We start from the raw sequence: 14,688 nt of genomic DNA, 5'->3' as shown, positions 1-14,688 counted from the left end.
TAGTCTGGGATTTCCACTGCATTTGAGGCTACACCTTCACCAATGGTCTCTCTTGGCCTCTCTTGAGGGACTCCAGCCCTACCACACAGCACCAAGCCTCAGCTGCTCCGTGACCTGTCCCATTCTAACACATTGCCAAGTTCGGCTGCCAGGATGAGATACAGCCATGGCCACCTTATGCCACAGTGTCTGTGTGCTGTTCCTGGGGAAATATTCCCAGAAGATTCCTCCTTAATGATACCGATCTCTTCTTAACCACAGCTGATTTCTCAGCCCCAGCTAGCGAGTTATCAAGTCTTCCACTGAAGCAAAGATTTTATTTCAGTCGTGCTGGCTTCTTGTCCATCACAGCTGATTCTTCAACTCTGACTGATCAAAACCACACATTCTTATTTCAAAAATATCTCACAAGGGACTGGAGAGATGGCTCAGCAGTTCAGAGCATTGGTTTCTCTTCCAGAAGAACCAGCACCCATATGGCAGCTCATAACACCATTACAGTTACATCCAATGGCCTCTCCTGGCCTCCCTGGGCACTGAATGTACAGGGTGCACAGACATACATGCAGGCAAAACACATAAACACATAAGACAAAATTAAGATTTTTTTTAAGCACATGAATGACTTTGATAGAGTCTTGTTTCCCTCTGGATTTTCACAAGCCTTGCCTAAATCATCTTCATTTCTTTTCACATTTCTATCCTCCACGTTCCTGCAATAGCTCATTAAGCCCTGGACACTCCTCAGTGACTTTTTCATGTCAAAGTTCCAAATCCTTCCACGATCTTCCCAAAAACACCAAGGTCAGATACCCCATAAATCCAGTCCCAATTTCTGTCTTAGTCGGGGTTTCTGTTGCTATGATGAAACACCATGACCAAAAGCATCCTGGGAAGGAAAGGGTTATTTCATCTTACAACTTTTGGGTCCCTCTTCATCACTTGAGGAAGTCAGGGAAGGAACTCAAAGCAGGAACCTGGAGTCAGGAACTGAAGCAGAGGTTATGGAGGAGAGCTGATTACTGGCTTGCTTCCCACGGTTTGCTCAGCGGGCTTTCCTATAAAACCTAAGACCTTCAGCCCAGGGGCAATACAGCCTACAATGAGCTAAGCCCTCCCTCATCAATTATTAATCAAGAAAATGCCCCACAGGCCTGTCTGCTGGCCAATCTGGTGGGGAAATTTTCTTAATGGAGATTACCTTTCCGGATAACTTATAACTTGTCTCAAGATGATTAAAAAAATAAAATAACCAAGACAGACAGACAAATAGGCAGACCTACAAGTATTTACTAGCTCTGCCTTTGATACAACCAAGAAACTATGACACACCTCAGTGAACACACTTACTGTCCAAACCTCCCCTTCAAATGTCCTTCATGTAAAGGAGTCAGGCTCCATGGAGAACTAGGACTGATGAAATCAAGATGATCTAGAAAAGTTTAATAGCACCAGAAACTAAAAGTGTACTCAAATAATGCAGATATATGTTTACAAAACAGAAGCCACTTGGAATGAGCTTCTACTGTTCAGATCTGGGACAATCTGAAAATCCAAACAAAAGAACCCAAGGAGTGAAATAAGAACCTTTGACTATAACTAAAATTATTATATTCTAATTCATTGTGCATTTTGACTTAATATATAATCATTTACTACTTATAGAAATGTATTTATATAGTAATTTATTCATAAGAATATATACTGGGGTATATATTACTATATAGTATATGTAAACACTGTGTGCACTGATATAAATAAATTCCTACATCTGCTGCTATAGATGATGACAAATAATTGGGGAATTCCTACTATAAACTCTTGTTTAATATAAAATGAATGATTAAATTATAAAACCATTATCCTCATAATCATCTAGTCAAGAGTCACTGCCAGGCACTGAAACCAATGAATAAAATTTTGATGAGTAGTTACCAGATTACAGTAACCTGGAGCAGAATAAGATCAAGTTCAGAAACCTGAGGCACACGTGGAACCTTCTCCCAGCTGCTGTCAGCTGATCCTTAGGCCATCTTGCTAAGTGCTGTATCTGAAACAGAGTGAAAACCTTTCATTCATATATTTTTTCACTGACAATTTCACACCTTTACATAATGCAATTTGTTCAGATTACCCTGTAGTATCTCTCCTTATATCCTTTGATGCCCTGCGTGCCAACAAGTCTCCCTCTTACTTTCATGACTACTTTCTGTGACCACTGGGCTTAATTAGAGTTGCTTGAATGACAAAGGTGAAGGGTTAGTTCCTGGAGCATGGGCAACGTGCCAGGAAAGACACCAATGAAGAAAACGGCTCTTGCTCCCCCAGCAGACATTAACTGCCAATAGTCCCTTCATCTAGCACTGACTTATGGCTATAAACATAAAAATTTAGAAGGTAGTTGGACAACAACTAGAATTACTAGAAGGTAGTAATTCAACAAAACCACAGAGAGAGGTTCCCAACTAGAAAATGGGATCTTTCCAGCATGGGCTTTTGACCAGGTTTATAATACTGGGCATGAATTTTCTCTTGTGGAGCAGGCCTAAAATCCAATCAGGAAGTGTTACTTCTGTCCACACTAGTTGTGCCACTCTTGTATTGTTGGGCACATCTTGCCCACCATGGTGTTTGTGTAGTCCACAAGAAGGTAGAACATTTGGTGACAATTCTCCCATAGAGGCCTGCATAGCACCTACTGGCACTATGAACACTCTCCAACAGAGAGGATGCTCCTGGCTTGTAGTCAGAGGCTGCTTGTTTGTTTCCCGGATGTCCAGACTTCCAAAATAATCACACAGAAACTATATTATTTGCAATACTGTTTGACCAATAGCTTAGGTGTATTTCTAGCTAGCTCTTATATCTTAAATTAACCCATCTCTATTAATCTGTGGATCACCACGAGGTCATGGCCTACTGGCAAAGTTTGGGCTCTGGCAGAGCGTCTGTCTCCTGTGGTGGCTACACGGCTTCCCTCCACCCCCCCCTACTCTCTCCTCCTCTCTCTGCTTGGAACTCCCACCTTGCCCTATTCTGCTAAGTCACTGACTGAAACAGCTTTATTTATTAACCAATAAAAGCAATGCACAGACAGACTGACTGACACACACCACTGACTCAATTCTAGATTGCTTTCTTTATGTCCTGCAACCAAAGTACGTGGTGACTTCAGAAATGGGACATTACTGTCTAGTTTTGGCAGGCAACCAAGAGGGACAACAATGACCTAAATTGTCTTGGGGGCTCCTGTGGCCTCCCTGACCAGTAATGCATAATAAAGTGGCATCCTACACCTGGCACTGGCTACTCCCTAATAACCGGTGACTTCTGGGGACAGTATTATTCGCTATGAAAGATACCTCCATTCAAACTTCCTTTTATTATTTTTTTTGTTGATTATGTGTATTGCGTAGGTGGAAGCCATGAGGGCAGCTGAGTGTTGGTTCTCTCCTTCCAGTTCATCCTCAGGACTCGAAGCAAATGCTGTCTCCTGCTGAGCCCTCCCCAGTTAACCCTTCCCTCCCCCAGCATTCACCCCACCTTTCATATCAGATGTTGAGAACAGTCGCTTTTGTTGAATATGGCTGCATTGCAGGAATTGTATTGGAGGAAGAGGATTATATGTATATTGACCCAATCATAACATCTGATACATTTTCCCCAGTTGTATCCTTTTCAAACAGGAAAAAAAATTCCAGAATTGAGAAAATCATCTATAAAATTGTCAAATAATCAATAAGAGGCAGAACCTAGAACTCAGAGCCTTGCCTTCTGTTTCTTGTCTGTTTGTTTTTGGTTTTGGTTTTTGGATTTTCAGGGTACCTTTTCTCTGTAGCTTTGGAGATATCCTGGAATCAGCTCTTGCAGATCAGGCTGGCCTCGAACTCACAGAGATATGCCTGAGTGCTGGGACTAAAGGCATGGCACCACCATCACCTGGTCACTGCCTTCTGATCTTGCAGTCAGCATTGTTCTAAGTTGCTGTGTGGCTCTGAGTCCTCTTAGAATGCTGGGCTTCCGAGGTGTGCAGAGTAACGAAGCCACAGGGCCATTGGTCCGTTTTCTGTTTTGTGTTGTTTGAGGCAGGTTTTAACCTCACACTCACACTCCTGCCTTAGCCTCTGGATCCTGGGATCGTAGGCAGGGCCTACCACATAAGGCTTCCAGAAGCATTCTTCAGCAAACGCGTTGGTGGTTCCTGCTTTTTGTTTGGTTTGTTTTCACCCAATTTACTAAGCACTCGGCTTCCTTTTCCTCATCTATTAAATAGAGACAGCAACACAGTCATGTGTTATGGGGACCAGTTCTGAGAACTCAGATCTTAGATGATCTCATCACTGTGCAGACCCAGAGCTGGATGGCACGGGTCGGTTTCTTAAGTGCCCGCCCTAGAACACAGCCATTGCCGTCTCTATTGACAGAGTGTCATGTGCATGCCTGTGTGTGCTGTGCTTGCCTATGACTGACACGTGGTAGATATTTCTTTACAGTCTTCACTACAGATAAGTGTGTGGTGGGTTGAGCTAATGCAATATGAAAGCTAGACTGTTTGAGTTCCACTGTAATCTCTCGGGACCACCACTGGATATTCAGTCTATGTAGCATGAACATAACTGTCCTTAACAGACATGCAATATGAGTACTAGATTAGGTCACGTGTTAAAGCACATGACACAGTATCAAATGAGCCTCTTTTAAAGGAAGTGGTGGTAATTGTTCAGCTCACTAGCAGGATTTTAAAAGCCATTGCTTGCTTTTGACTGCCCATCGGGGACTAGAGCCTCCAAAGGTCCCAGGAAAGATTCGTGTGTAGGCAATCGAACACCCTGAAGGATTTTATTAGCCAGAGAGCTGTGATCTGGCCGGCCATGGGCAAGAGCAAAGCAGAGGAAAGAGAGCAATCATTGGTGAGGGGAGGAGCAGCAGGAAGAGATGACAGGCCCTGGGTTCTGGAGAGGACTGTGGTAGGGAGGAGGGAGCATAGGACAGACAGCACAGCCCAGACTGCTGGCTGGATTGAACAGGAGGGAAGGTGGAGAGTTTAGACTGGGCCTCAGCCTGTGGCCTGCTCCCTGACTCTTCGGAGTGATGGCAGTATGGCTGAGAAGCAGGAGGAAGGCACTGGCAGGTGCTGGCTGGAGGGAATTCGGAATATCTAAGAGATGGTTGAGGAGTCATAGCTCAGTACAGGATCTGAACATCTCTGGACATTGAGATCTAGACTGCGGATCGGCTCAGTGCTAGGGAGCCACTGAAGCCATGCAGGAATAGAGTTCTGTAGGGAATGGAGGCAGGCTGAGGAGAGACAACAGTGCTCCGAGCTGGCAAAGGAAGATGAAGGAGTCTAAAGGCAGCAGCTCTCAGGAAGACGTGAGATTCGAGATGAGGGTTTGCTGCCAGGAAACAGGATGTACCCCAAGAGAACGAAGCTCAGAGGGATTGGGAAAGACCTGTGAGTTTTGAATTTGTGACCTTCAGAGGAGCAGATGTTGAAAATGAATCCAGACTGCCTTATTAGAAAAGAGAGATCACTGTGAATGAGTCCAGAGATGCAGGCAGCTCAGCCCCTGGCCACCTCACACCACCATTCTTTATTATGGTGGTAGACTGTCAGTCCGGTGGGATAGTTTGGCCCTGCAGAGCAGGCCTGCACCAGCCATGACTACACACTACAGTAGGGAATCTTACATGTGTATCCCTTTTGGGACCTCCTTCCTGTATTGCTAACACACTTGGGCCTCCTCAGACGGGCCTTGAAGGTAGCCCCGGAGTAGACCATACAGCATTAGCCCTCAGCGTGATCCTTTCGTAATATCAGAACCAGTTTCTTTCCATACCCTCCCATCACACCGAAGGTTTTCCAACTTGTTTCTATCCTTGACCCAGAATAAAATAGTCCGATATGTGCAGTGTGCACATGTGGATATAACTTAAAGAAACGTCTCATGAGATGTAACTTAGTGCTGTGAGAACACTTGTGTTTCCGACACTCTCCCTTTACACCCTAATCTGTCTCGTTCTTTAGATGCTGCTCCCGGCCCACTGTGTTCATTTTGTCACTCATAAACTGACTTAGTGAAACCTAACTGGGCTACGAAAGGTTCAAAGGGAAAGGCCTCAGTGTCCTTGTCCCCCATCTCCCTTTGCCCCAGAACCCCGTACCTCGAGGCTGACAGGACCTCCCGTAAAAGCCTCTTAGTGCCACTGAGAGCTGCTCCTGTACAACAGGCGGCTAGCCTGGGGCTGATTTGAATTTCCACAGTGGCCACCGGTGTGCAGTTAGAAGCTGTATACTGGACATCAACGAAGGTGGAAGGCTCCCCTTTCAAGCCAGCTGCATAGGCTACTCTGCCAGGAGGATTCTGGGGGCATCTAACAGCTGGAAGCATTTTCATTTTGTGTCTCTTGGACCTAATAGCCCCAGTATGAGAAGTATGGCCAGCCTATCACATGGGCCAGGTTCCCCCTCGCCATTCAACGGGACAGTGGAGCGGGGCTGCCATGTGCTGTCTTTTGTTTCCTTCTCAGCCCTCCCTGAAGGTAGACTACACCCTCAAGAAACACTGAATAATTGCCTACTTCAACAGAGACTACATTGGGATCCACCCCCTCCCTCCCCCCTGCCACCCCCAGCATCTTATTCACAATAGCTTGTCTACTTTCATTCAGGAATTGCCAGGATTCGGGATTGGCCTGGGCTACAGCATGACGATGTTGCCCGAGGAGTAGCAGAAGTCTTTGTCAGCTGCCAAGAGCAATCCACCACTGTCATCAACACTTGAGTGCCCAGACGTCTTCGGAAGGCCTGATCCACCGCCTATCTGCAATGAGCCAGGCCCTGAGGTGGGCCTCGGCTTCTCCCTGGTGAACAGAACTCCACCCGTGGCCTCAGGCAATCACGCTCAGCTGAAAGATGAGTGAAGGACGATGGGTCTCTCTCTCCTCAGAAGAATTTGACCAACTCCAGAAATACGCTGAATGTAAGTGCTGCCATCCACAGACGCGCGCGGGGTGAGGCTTTTCCTCTTCTGGGAGATGAGTTCCGGGGGGCGGAGTTATTGCGGAGCCCTGGAGAAGAGGCTCAGCAGCTACAGTCACTTGATAAACACAGAATTAGGGCTTTCAGTATAAAAACACAATCCCTCCTAAGCTCTTGTGAATAATCCACACTCACTACAGAATTTGGAGTGCACACTGGGGAAAAGAAGGCCGGCTTTAAAGCCCCCAGTGCACTCAGCCAGCCCTGCACAACCCATAGCTGTGATTGGCTGAGTCCTGCACCTTCCTTCCCAGCCTATGTGGTCCTCTTAACAAGATCCTAGTGTTTTCTTGGGCCAATTATCCCTTAACTACAGTTCTAAAGGACAACAGGTGCATGGTAAGGGTGCCCCACGGTCACTCACGTCAATCCATTCATGTGTTTTGAAATAAGAGACTGAGTTCTAACATGTAATTCTCTCGATTTTGTTCTGGAAAGGCCCAGGATTTCATCTGATGTCACAGCTTACCACCCCTGAGCCTCCACATCCTCCCCTGTGATGTCACAGCTTACCACCCCTGAGACTCCACATTAACCCCTATGACGTCACAGCTTACCACCCAGGAGCCTCCACATCCTCCCCTGTGACGTCACAGTTTACCACCCTTGAACCTCGCATCCTCCCCTGTGATGCCACAGCTTATGACCCCTTAGCCCCCACATCCTCCCCTATGATGTCACAGCCTACCACCCCTTAGGCTCCACATTCTCCCCCTGTGATGTCACAGCTTACCACTCCTGAGCCTCCACATCCTCCTCTCACCCCTGTGACCTCACATCTTACCACCCTTGAGCCTCTACATCCTCCCCTGTGATGTCACATCTTACCACCCCTGAGCCTCCACATCCTTCTTGGTATAATGAGAGGAATGGACCAGGGCCTGGGGGATGACTTGGTTGGTAAGGTACCTGCAGCCGGTACGAGGACCTGAGTTTGGATCCCCAGCATCTGTGTGAAAAAGGCAAGAAGGGAAACTCAGGTGCTGTGGCAGACACCTGTAATCCTAGCTCTGGGAAGAGAGAGAGGGAGATCTCTGCAACCCATTGGCCAGCCAGTCTGGATGAACCAGCAAGCACCAGGGACAGACTCAAATTTTAAAAAAAGGGAATGTGGAGAGTAACTGGGGAAGATACCTGATATTGACTTCAGGCCTCCATGTGCACACATACACATATATGTATGCATATACAGCTACATACATGTGTGTGCGTACACACACACACACACACACACACACACATGAGTGGACATACCCTGAGTTCTTATTCCGGTCTAATGATGTGTGGCTTCATCCATCCCCAAGACCGATGGGAGCCCATGGTGTACTGGCCAGTCTTGTGCTGGTGTTCTGGAACCCCTTCTAACCTCACTGGGTTTACAGAAATTATGCAGTGTTGACAGAGAACAAGGGTAAATTCAATCTATCTCAGCCTGCACTAGAGATAAAAAGCAGCACAAAAACAGGGCCTGTCCTGTGGGGTGCAGAGTCCTGTTAAGCAGTCTGATCTGTGCTCGAGACACAAGTAGAGCACAGCTCAAAGACTCAGAAACACAACGCGCCCTCGAACCTCTGGCTAACAAGGCACATAAAGGCCCCAGGAGCTGAAAGAGAGGAAAGAAGTATGGTAGCCATCTGGAACACAGTGTAACACAGTGTGGGTGATTAGATAACAGAAATCGGTTGGCTCACAGCTGTGGAGGCCCCAAGTCCAAAACCAAGACTTTGGCAAGTTGGCTTTTCTGTGGGCTAGAAAGAATGGCCTCTCCTGGGCTTGTGCCCACAGCTTGTTGCTAGCTGGGTTCTCCCCCAGTCTCCTCCCATGGCATGTGTGTGTATGAGCGTGTGTGTGTGCCCAAATTTCTCGCTTTTATAAGGATACAGTGTTAATGAACTGGATCCATCAACTCCAGCATGACCTCTTCTTAACTGCTTAGATCTACAATAGCCCTATCTAAGGTCACATATTGAGAGTCTAAGGGTTTTAATGCATAAGTAGGGGACCAGACTGAAGCCACAGGAGAAGATCTAGTGGAGTGAACTCTAAGCCAAGTCAGAGGGTCCAGAGGGACAAGGTGAGCAGAGAGTTAGGCAGAGATCTGGACTGGATCGGGAGAAAGGGCAGAAGGATAAGGAGGGACAGAACTCACATCAAGCTGGCTTTTCATGTCAACGTGTGGGCCTTAGGCCAAGTTGGTGAGCTACAGAGCTGTGGAATCTGGAGGCTGTCTATAGAGCAGCTCACATCAGGAAGCTGCCAGGCCATGAATCAGGGTCTTGGTTGGTATAAAATCTAGTCTGAATCAAGGAATAAGATTATAGGGAGGAATTCAAGCCAGTTTGGGGGAAGTGTGATGAAAATGTTATCCACATACATAGAGCAAAAGAAAGTCAATGGAGGTCCCTCAAAACTGAGCTCTGAATGTAGCAAATGGGGGACCTCAGGGTTGGTAGAGACAGTTTGGGATGGTGAGGGTCAAGGTAACAATGGCACACTCGCTTACCCATCTGTGTGTGCCAGGCTCTTAGGAGGATGCACTTCCTGTCTTCACCAGGGAGGAGATGGGACTCAATGACATTTCCATGTGACAGGTGTTACGAAGGCTGAGTTGGTCTTGCAAGGTTCAGTCCTACCCAGCTGGGATGTCCTTGTACAATCTCACACTTAGGCACAGGCTGAGAGTCTTATGGAGTATGGGAGGAGTTGGAGAAAGAACCAGAATCCCTTGCCAGAATTCTCCTGGGAGAGATTCCAGCACATAGAGGTCTGAGTAGAACTCAGGGTTAGGTTACGGTCTGACCTGGGAGTCCTATAGAAACAACAACGGGGAGGGGGAAGGAATGAAAGAATAAAGACACATTAAAGATTAGAGTGGTAGGAGGTAGAAGGGGGTAGAGAGAAGTTTAGGGCATGTCCTCCTTCAAGGAGGACAAAAGGGTCAGAAGACAGGAGAACTAGAAGAATAACCAGCTTAAAAAGAGCCCAGGGCTGGTGGGGAATGTTGATGCACACCTGTGGATCCGAGCACAGAATGCCGGGCTGAGTGCTCCAGTAATGCTGTGCAAACAGGAAAGGGGGAAAAAAAGATTAAATTCTCAGAAAATGATTAATCCTTAGAGGAAACCTTGAGAAAGTCGCTTCCACCAATTTTAGGTGCATTCTGGTGTTCAGTAAGATCGCATTGCCATAGCAACCAACTCTTCCAAAACCACATAAACAGAAGCCTTACAATAGCAAAATGATGAAGGACACAGCCCAAGAACTGGGATCTTTGGGGGCTAGGGAGGAGGTGTGCTCCACTCGTCTTACATAAATGTGCACCTTCTCTGGAGGCCTTTGATAGGAGAAGCTCTCTTAAAGCTGCTCCTAGGACAGCGATTCAAGTCTATGCCATAATCAGTCACGCATGAGCGTATGTCTATACTTGATGGTAAGGCAACAGCAAAGGATGTTTATCGAAAAGCTAATGTGGTGGTAAGAAATTTTTATTATAAAATAAAAGCAAACTGTAGTCCTAGCTCTCAGGAAATAGCAGCAGAAAGATGGCAAGATGGAAGCCACTTTGGGCTATGGAGTTGATTTCAGGCCAGAATGGACTATCACCTGCCGTGGTGTAATGAAGAAGCAAATGGAATGCCGGTTTCATTTGTTTCAGTTAAGCTTCAAGAAATTAAATAAAAATATCTTTTAGAGGTATTCAATTCAATATAGGATAGATAGGTGATAGATAGATTAGATAGAGAGAAGAGAGAGAGCGAGAGAGAGAGAGAGAGAGAGAGAGAGAGAGAGAGAGAGAGAGAGATTGGTATCAATTGAATCAGAACAAAAAAGTTGAGTACATTTGAAAACAGTGAACCCATCCACTGTGCTCTTACAAAGTGTGTTTTGTTAGAGTTAGATCACAACAAAGTGTGTGACTCCAAGCTGCAGATACAGTTCCAAACTTTTCCGTGTTCCTCATGGCGTTGGAGAACATGTGCAGGCTAGAGTTGTAGGACAGTGTAAGGCCTAAATAGGCATCGGCAGTACCCTGCTGTCTGTAATGCTAGCCAGCAGGGCATGGCTGCAAATGCTTATGCAGTCCCGCCCTGCAGAAAGCCCATTTAGTCCCTTCCAGCTAAAAAGCATGGGATAAATCTGGACTAGCTGAACATAGCGGACAATGAGGAATACTGAGAACTCAAGAACAATCGCAGTGGGTTTTTGATCCTACTGCACGTACTGGCTTTGTGGGAGCCTAGGCAGTTTGGATGCTCACCTTACGACACCTGGATAGAGGTGGGCAGTCCTTGGGCTTCCCACAGGTCAGGGAACCCTGATTGCTCTTCGAGCAGATGAGGGAGGGGGACTTGATCGGGGGGGGGGGGGAATGGGAAGCGGTTGCGGGGAGGAGGCAGAAATCCTTAATAAATAAATAAATTAAAAAAAATAATAATAATAATAAAAAGAAGGGAGTCGCCCGCTGGATGTCTTTCCACCTACATCTCATTAAGCTCAGCCTCTTCTCCCTCTGTGAGGATTAGGAATCTGCCTACACAGCCTCACAGAGTGTGTGACTAGGGAGAAATGTCTTTGGAACAATGGCACTTGGAGTTTAGTAACCCTTGAATCTTCTACACAGCTGTTCAAATGTAGATGAACTTTTTCATCAGGACCACCAGCTCCCAAATAATGACATGGAGACTTCTTATTAATTATGGAAGCTTGAACTTAGCTTAGCTTAGGCTTGTTCCATTAGCTCTTATAATTTAAATTAACCCATATCTTTTAATCTACATTCTTTTAGGTGGCTCTTTATACTGCCCATCCTGCTTCCTCAACATCTGTCTAGCAACTTCCCCTGTCTTCTTCCCAGAGCTCTCTCTGTCTAGAAGGCCCGCCTATACCCCCTGCCTAGCTATTGGCCATCTAGCTTTTTATTAAACCAATTACAGTGACACATCATCGCACAGTATAAAAAAATAATCTGCAATGTTTCCTGCCAAGGCCGAGGGCCATTTGATCATAATCTGTAGGTGTGGGAACCACTCATCAGTATTTCCTAAGCACTCCATATGATTCCAACCTGCAACCCAAGTTGAGAACCACTGACCCATCACTTCCCCCCAGAATATAGGACACAAGGGACAGGCATGACCATCCCAACTGATCCCTTTTCTAGTCTTCATTCCTTCAGTAAGCTTTTATTAAACATCTTGTCTATGGGCTGCATGCTGGGAACAAGCTGTGAGCGGGTAAAGAGGTACAGTTGGGAGAATATGTGTATACAAGTGAGTCAGTGACTACCCCTGGGCTTCTCTACACATCTCCCATCCTACTCCATGGTCTGATTCTTCCTCACTGAAGAGACTGTGTGGGCTCCGGGCCCTGGGATTTCTATGGTAACATCATCCTCTCTCCTCCAGCCCCTGCAGAAAGTACTGCTCTGGTTGTTTGGCTTATTCATGCTTCTTTGGTGCCTGGGAAGAGTTACATGGTTTATCTGTACATCCCAGCCACCTTCTGGTCCCTGACTCTACCACTCCTCCATTGGGAATCATCTACAGTCATTTCAGTGTATAAAATACATCTGCCTGGCCTCCACCTCATGGTCTCTTTTGATTTATGATTGGTGACCCTGAGCTGTTAGCCCATCAACAGGAGTATTGCTTGAGGCTTGTTCACCCAAAGCGACATCATCCAACATGACTGTAATTGGTGTCATCATGGGCCTTTGTCCAAATCTACAGAATGAAAACCCAAATTTATCCCAGATCCCAGGCAATTCCTGTGCTCAGTGCAATTCAAAAAACTCCTAGGGATCTCTGAGGAATGGGAAGTTTGGCACCTTCAAATTTCATTTCTGTATATGAGTTTTCAGATTGACTTTTGAAGTGTTCATTCATGGTCACTCCCAAGTTTAACAATTGTGTTCACAACTAGAAGATAGCCTATAAACTTCGCAGTTCTGATCCAGATAGTGGGGCTGATGTTCTGCTGTCAACACAAGTCTCTGATTGATCAGCTTGCTCTCACAGAGAGCATCCCTGCCCCACACCCATGTGGCAAATGCTCTGTAAACAAAACCAATTCCCTTTTTTTATCAATAGGCTTTAATTTTCTTAAGTGCTAGGAACAGATGTTTAGTTTGGGTTCCTGGCTCACAAAACATAAGGGATAATCATGGATTAAGAGTTTTTCTAGAGCAGTTGTAACAGCTAGTGTCCTCTCACTGAGGGGAACTGATGTGGGATTCCCCTCTGTATGCTATGAATACCATTGGTTAAATAAAGAAGCTGTATTGGCCTGATAGGGTAGATAGGTAGAGAAAACTAAACTGAGTGCTGGGAGAAGGAAGGCTGAGTTTAGGAAAGAAGCCATGTAGTCCCACCAGAGACAGACACCAGAATTTTAGCCTGTACACAGATTAATAGAAATGGGTTAAATTAATATGTAAGAGTTAGTCAATAAGAAGCTAGAGCTAATGGACCAACCAGTGATTTAATTAATACAGTTTCTGTGTGGTTATTTCCGGGCTGAGCATTCGAGAACAAACAAGCGACCTTCCTCACACCTTACTCGGAGAGGATCGGTCTGCTTGTGGTCCAGCCAATCTGCATTTATACAATATATATTGTATAATATATATATATAATATTGGCCCAGCTTTGCCAAACAGCTGAATAATTTGACCTGTTGCACGGAGTTCTTTGGTACTGGTCACTTAAACAATGGAAATTACCTGGCATACTGACTTCAGACTTGTCACAGTTGTGAGCTTTTTTTTTTTTTAATTTTAAATAATTATCCAACAAGAGCAACTACTTTTTAAGGTAGTCTTTGCTTGGAAGAATATAACCAGATGGCAGAGCAGTGATCCTCAGCACAGCTCACATTTTAATCCACCAGAAAGCTTTCCATTGTCTTATTTGCTGAGACTCCCAATAGATGTTGCCTTAATAGAGTTTGAGAGTGGATTTTAGCCCGGATGGGAGTCACCCAGTTGACACTAACATGCAGCCAGACTTCAGAACCGCAGTTCTAGAGTTTCAAAGGTTCAGTCTTCTGACTTAGTGTTCATCTACTGGGTAAAGCTGACAGCCATGATGTAATTACTAAGATATATTAAAAAAGGAAAAGGCATGGTAACACACACCCTTAATCCCAGCACTCGGAAGGTAGAGGCAGGTGGATCTCTGTGAGTTCAAGGTCAACCTGGTTGAGAGAGTGAGTTCCAGGACAACTAGGGCTACACAGAGAAACCCTGTCTTAAAAAAAAAAAAAAAAAAAAAAAAAAAAAAAAAAAAAAAAAAAAAACAAGAAGGAAAGGAAAAGTATATGGAAAAAAAGAGTATGAACCCACCTCTGCATCCTCTTCTCTAACATCAGGATAAGTATTTCATCAGACACTAGTTCTGAGCATTTGGACGAGATGTGGTAGCAATTGAGACAGCGCACACCATTTGACCAACTCACAGTGAATGAAAAGTGTTGCCAGACTGATAGACGTGACACTATTCTCTACACTGAGAAATGCAACTTCACGTCCTCGGAGTCTGCAGTGGCACCAGGGCACAGGGTGCGACAAGGGAGTTCTCTGCTGAGCTTACACTCTTGAACCCCGATAATGACTGAAATAAACTGAGGGCTGTCCCATGGGAGCCTCT

The 14,688-nt window shown here is 45.6% G+C and overlaps 1 protein-coding gene across 6 annotated transcripts in view; it reads left to right on the top strand.

The window, feature by feature from the left end:
* Window positions 1–14,688, top strand: part of Dgkg (diacylglycerol kinase gamma) — a 211,045-nt gene that overhangs the window by 42,677 nt on the left and 153,680 nt on the right. For all 6 annotated transcript variants that reach the window (XM_041677986.1, XM_041677988.1, XM_041677985.1 and 3 more), the window contains exon 2: window positions 6,673–6,983. In XM_041677986.1, the coding sequence (XP_041533920.1) occupies window positions 6,917–6,983 (67 nt within the window). In that variant the 5' untranslated portion in view covers window positions 6,673–6,916. The remainder of the gene's footprint in view (window positions 1–6,672; window positions 6,984–14,688) is intronic.

The sequence above is a fragment of the Microtus oregoni genome, unplaced genomic scaffold (assembly GCF_018167655.1).
Source record: "Microtus oregoni isolate MIOR12 unplaced genomic scaffold, Mior012 000029F_ref0000214, whole genome shotgun sequence".
In the NCBI taxonomy this organism is placed as follows: domain Eukaryota; kingdom Metazoa; phylum Chordata; class Mammalia; order Rodentia; family Cricetidae; genus Microtus; species Microtus oregoni.
Note: the sequence above shows the minus strand (reverse complement) of the source record. Positions and strands in the feature narration are given on the sequence as shown.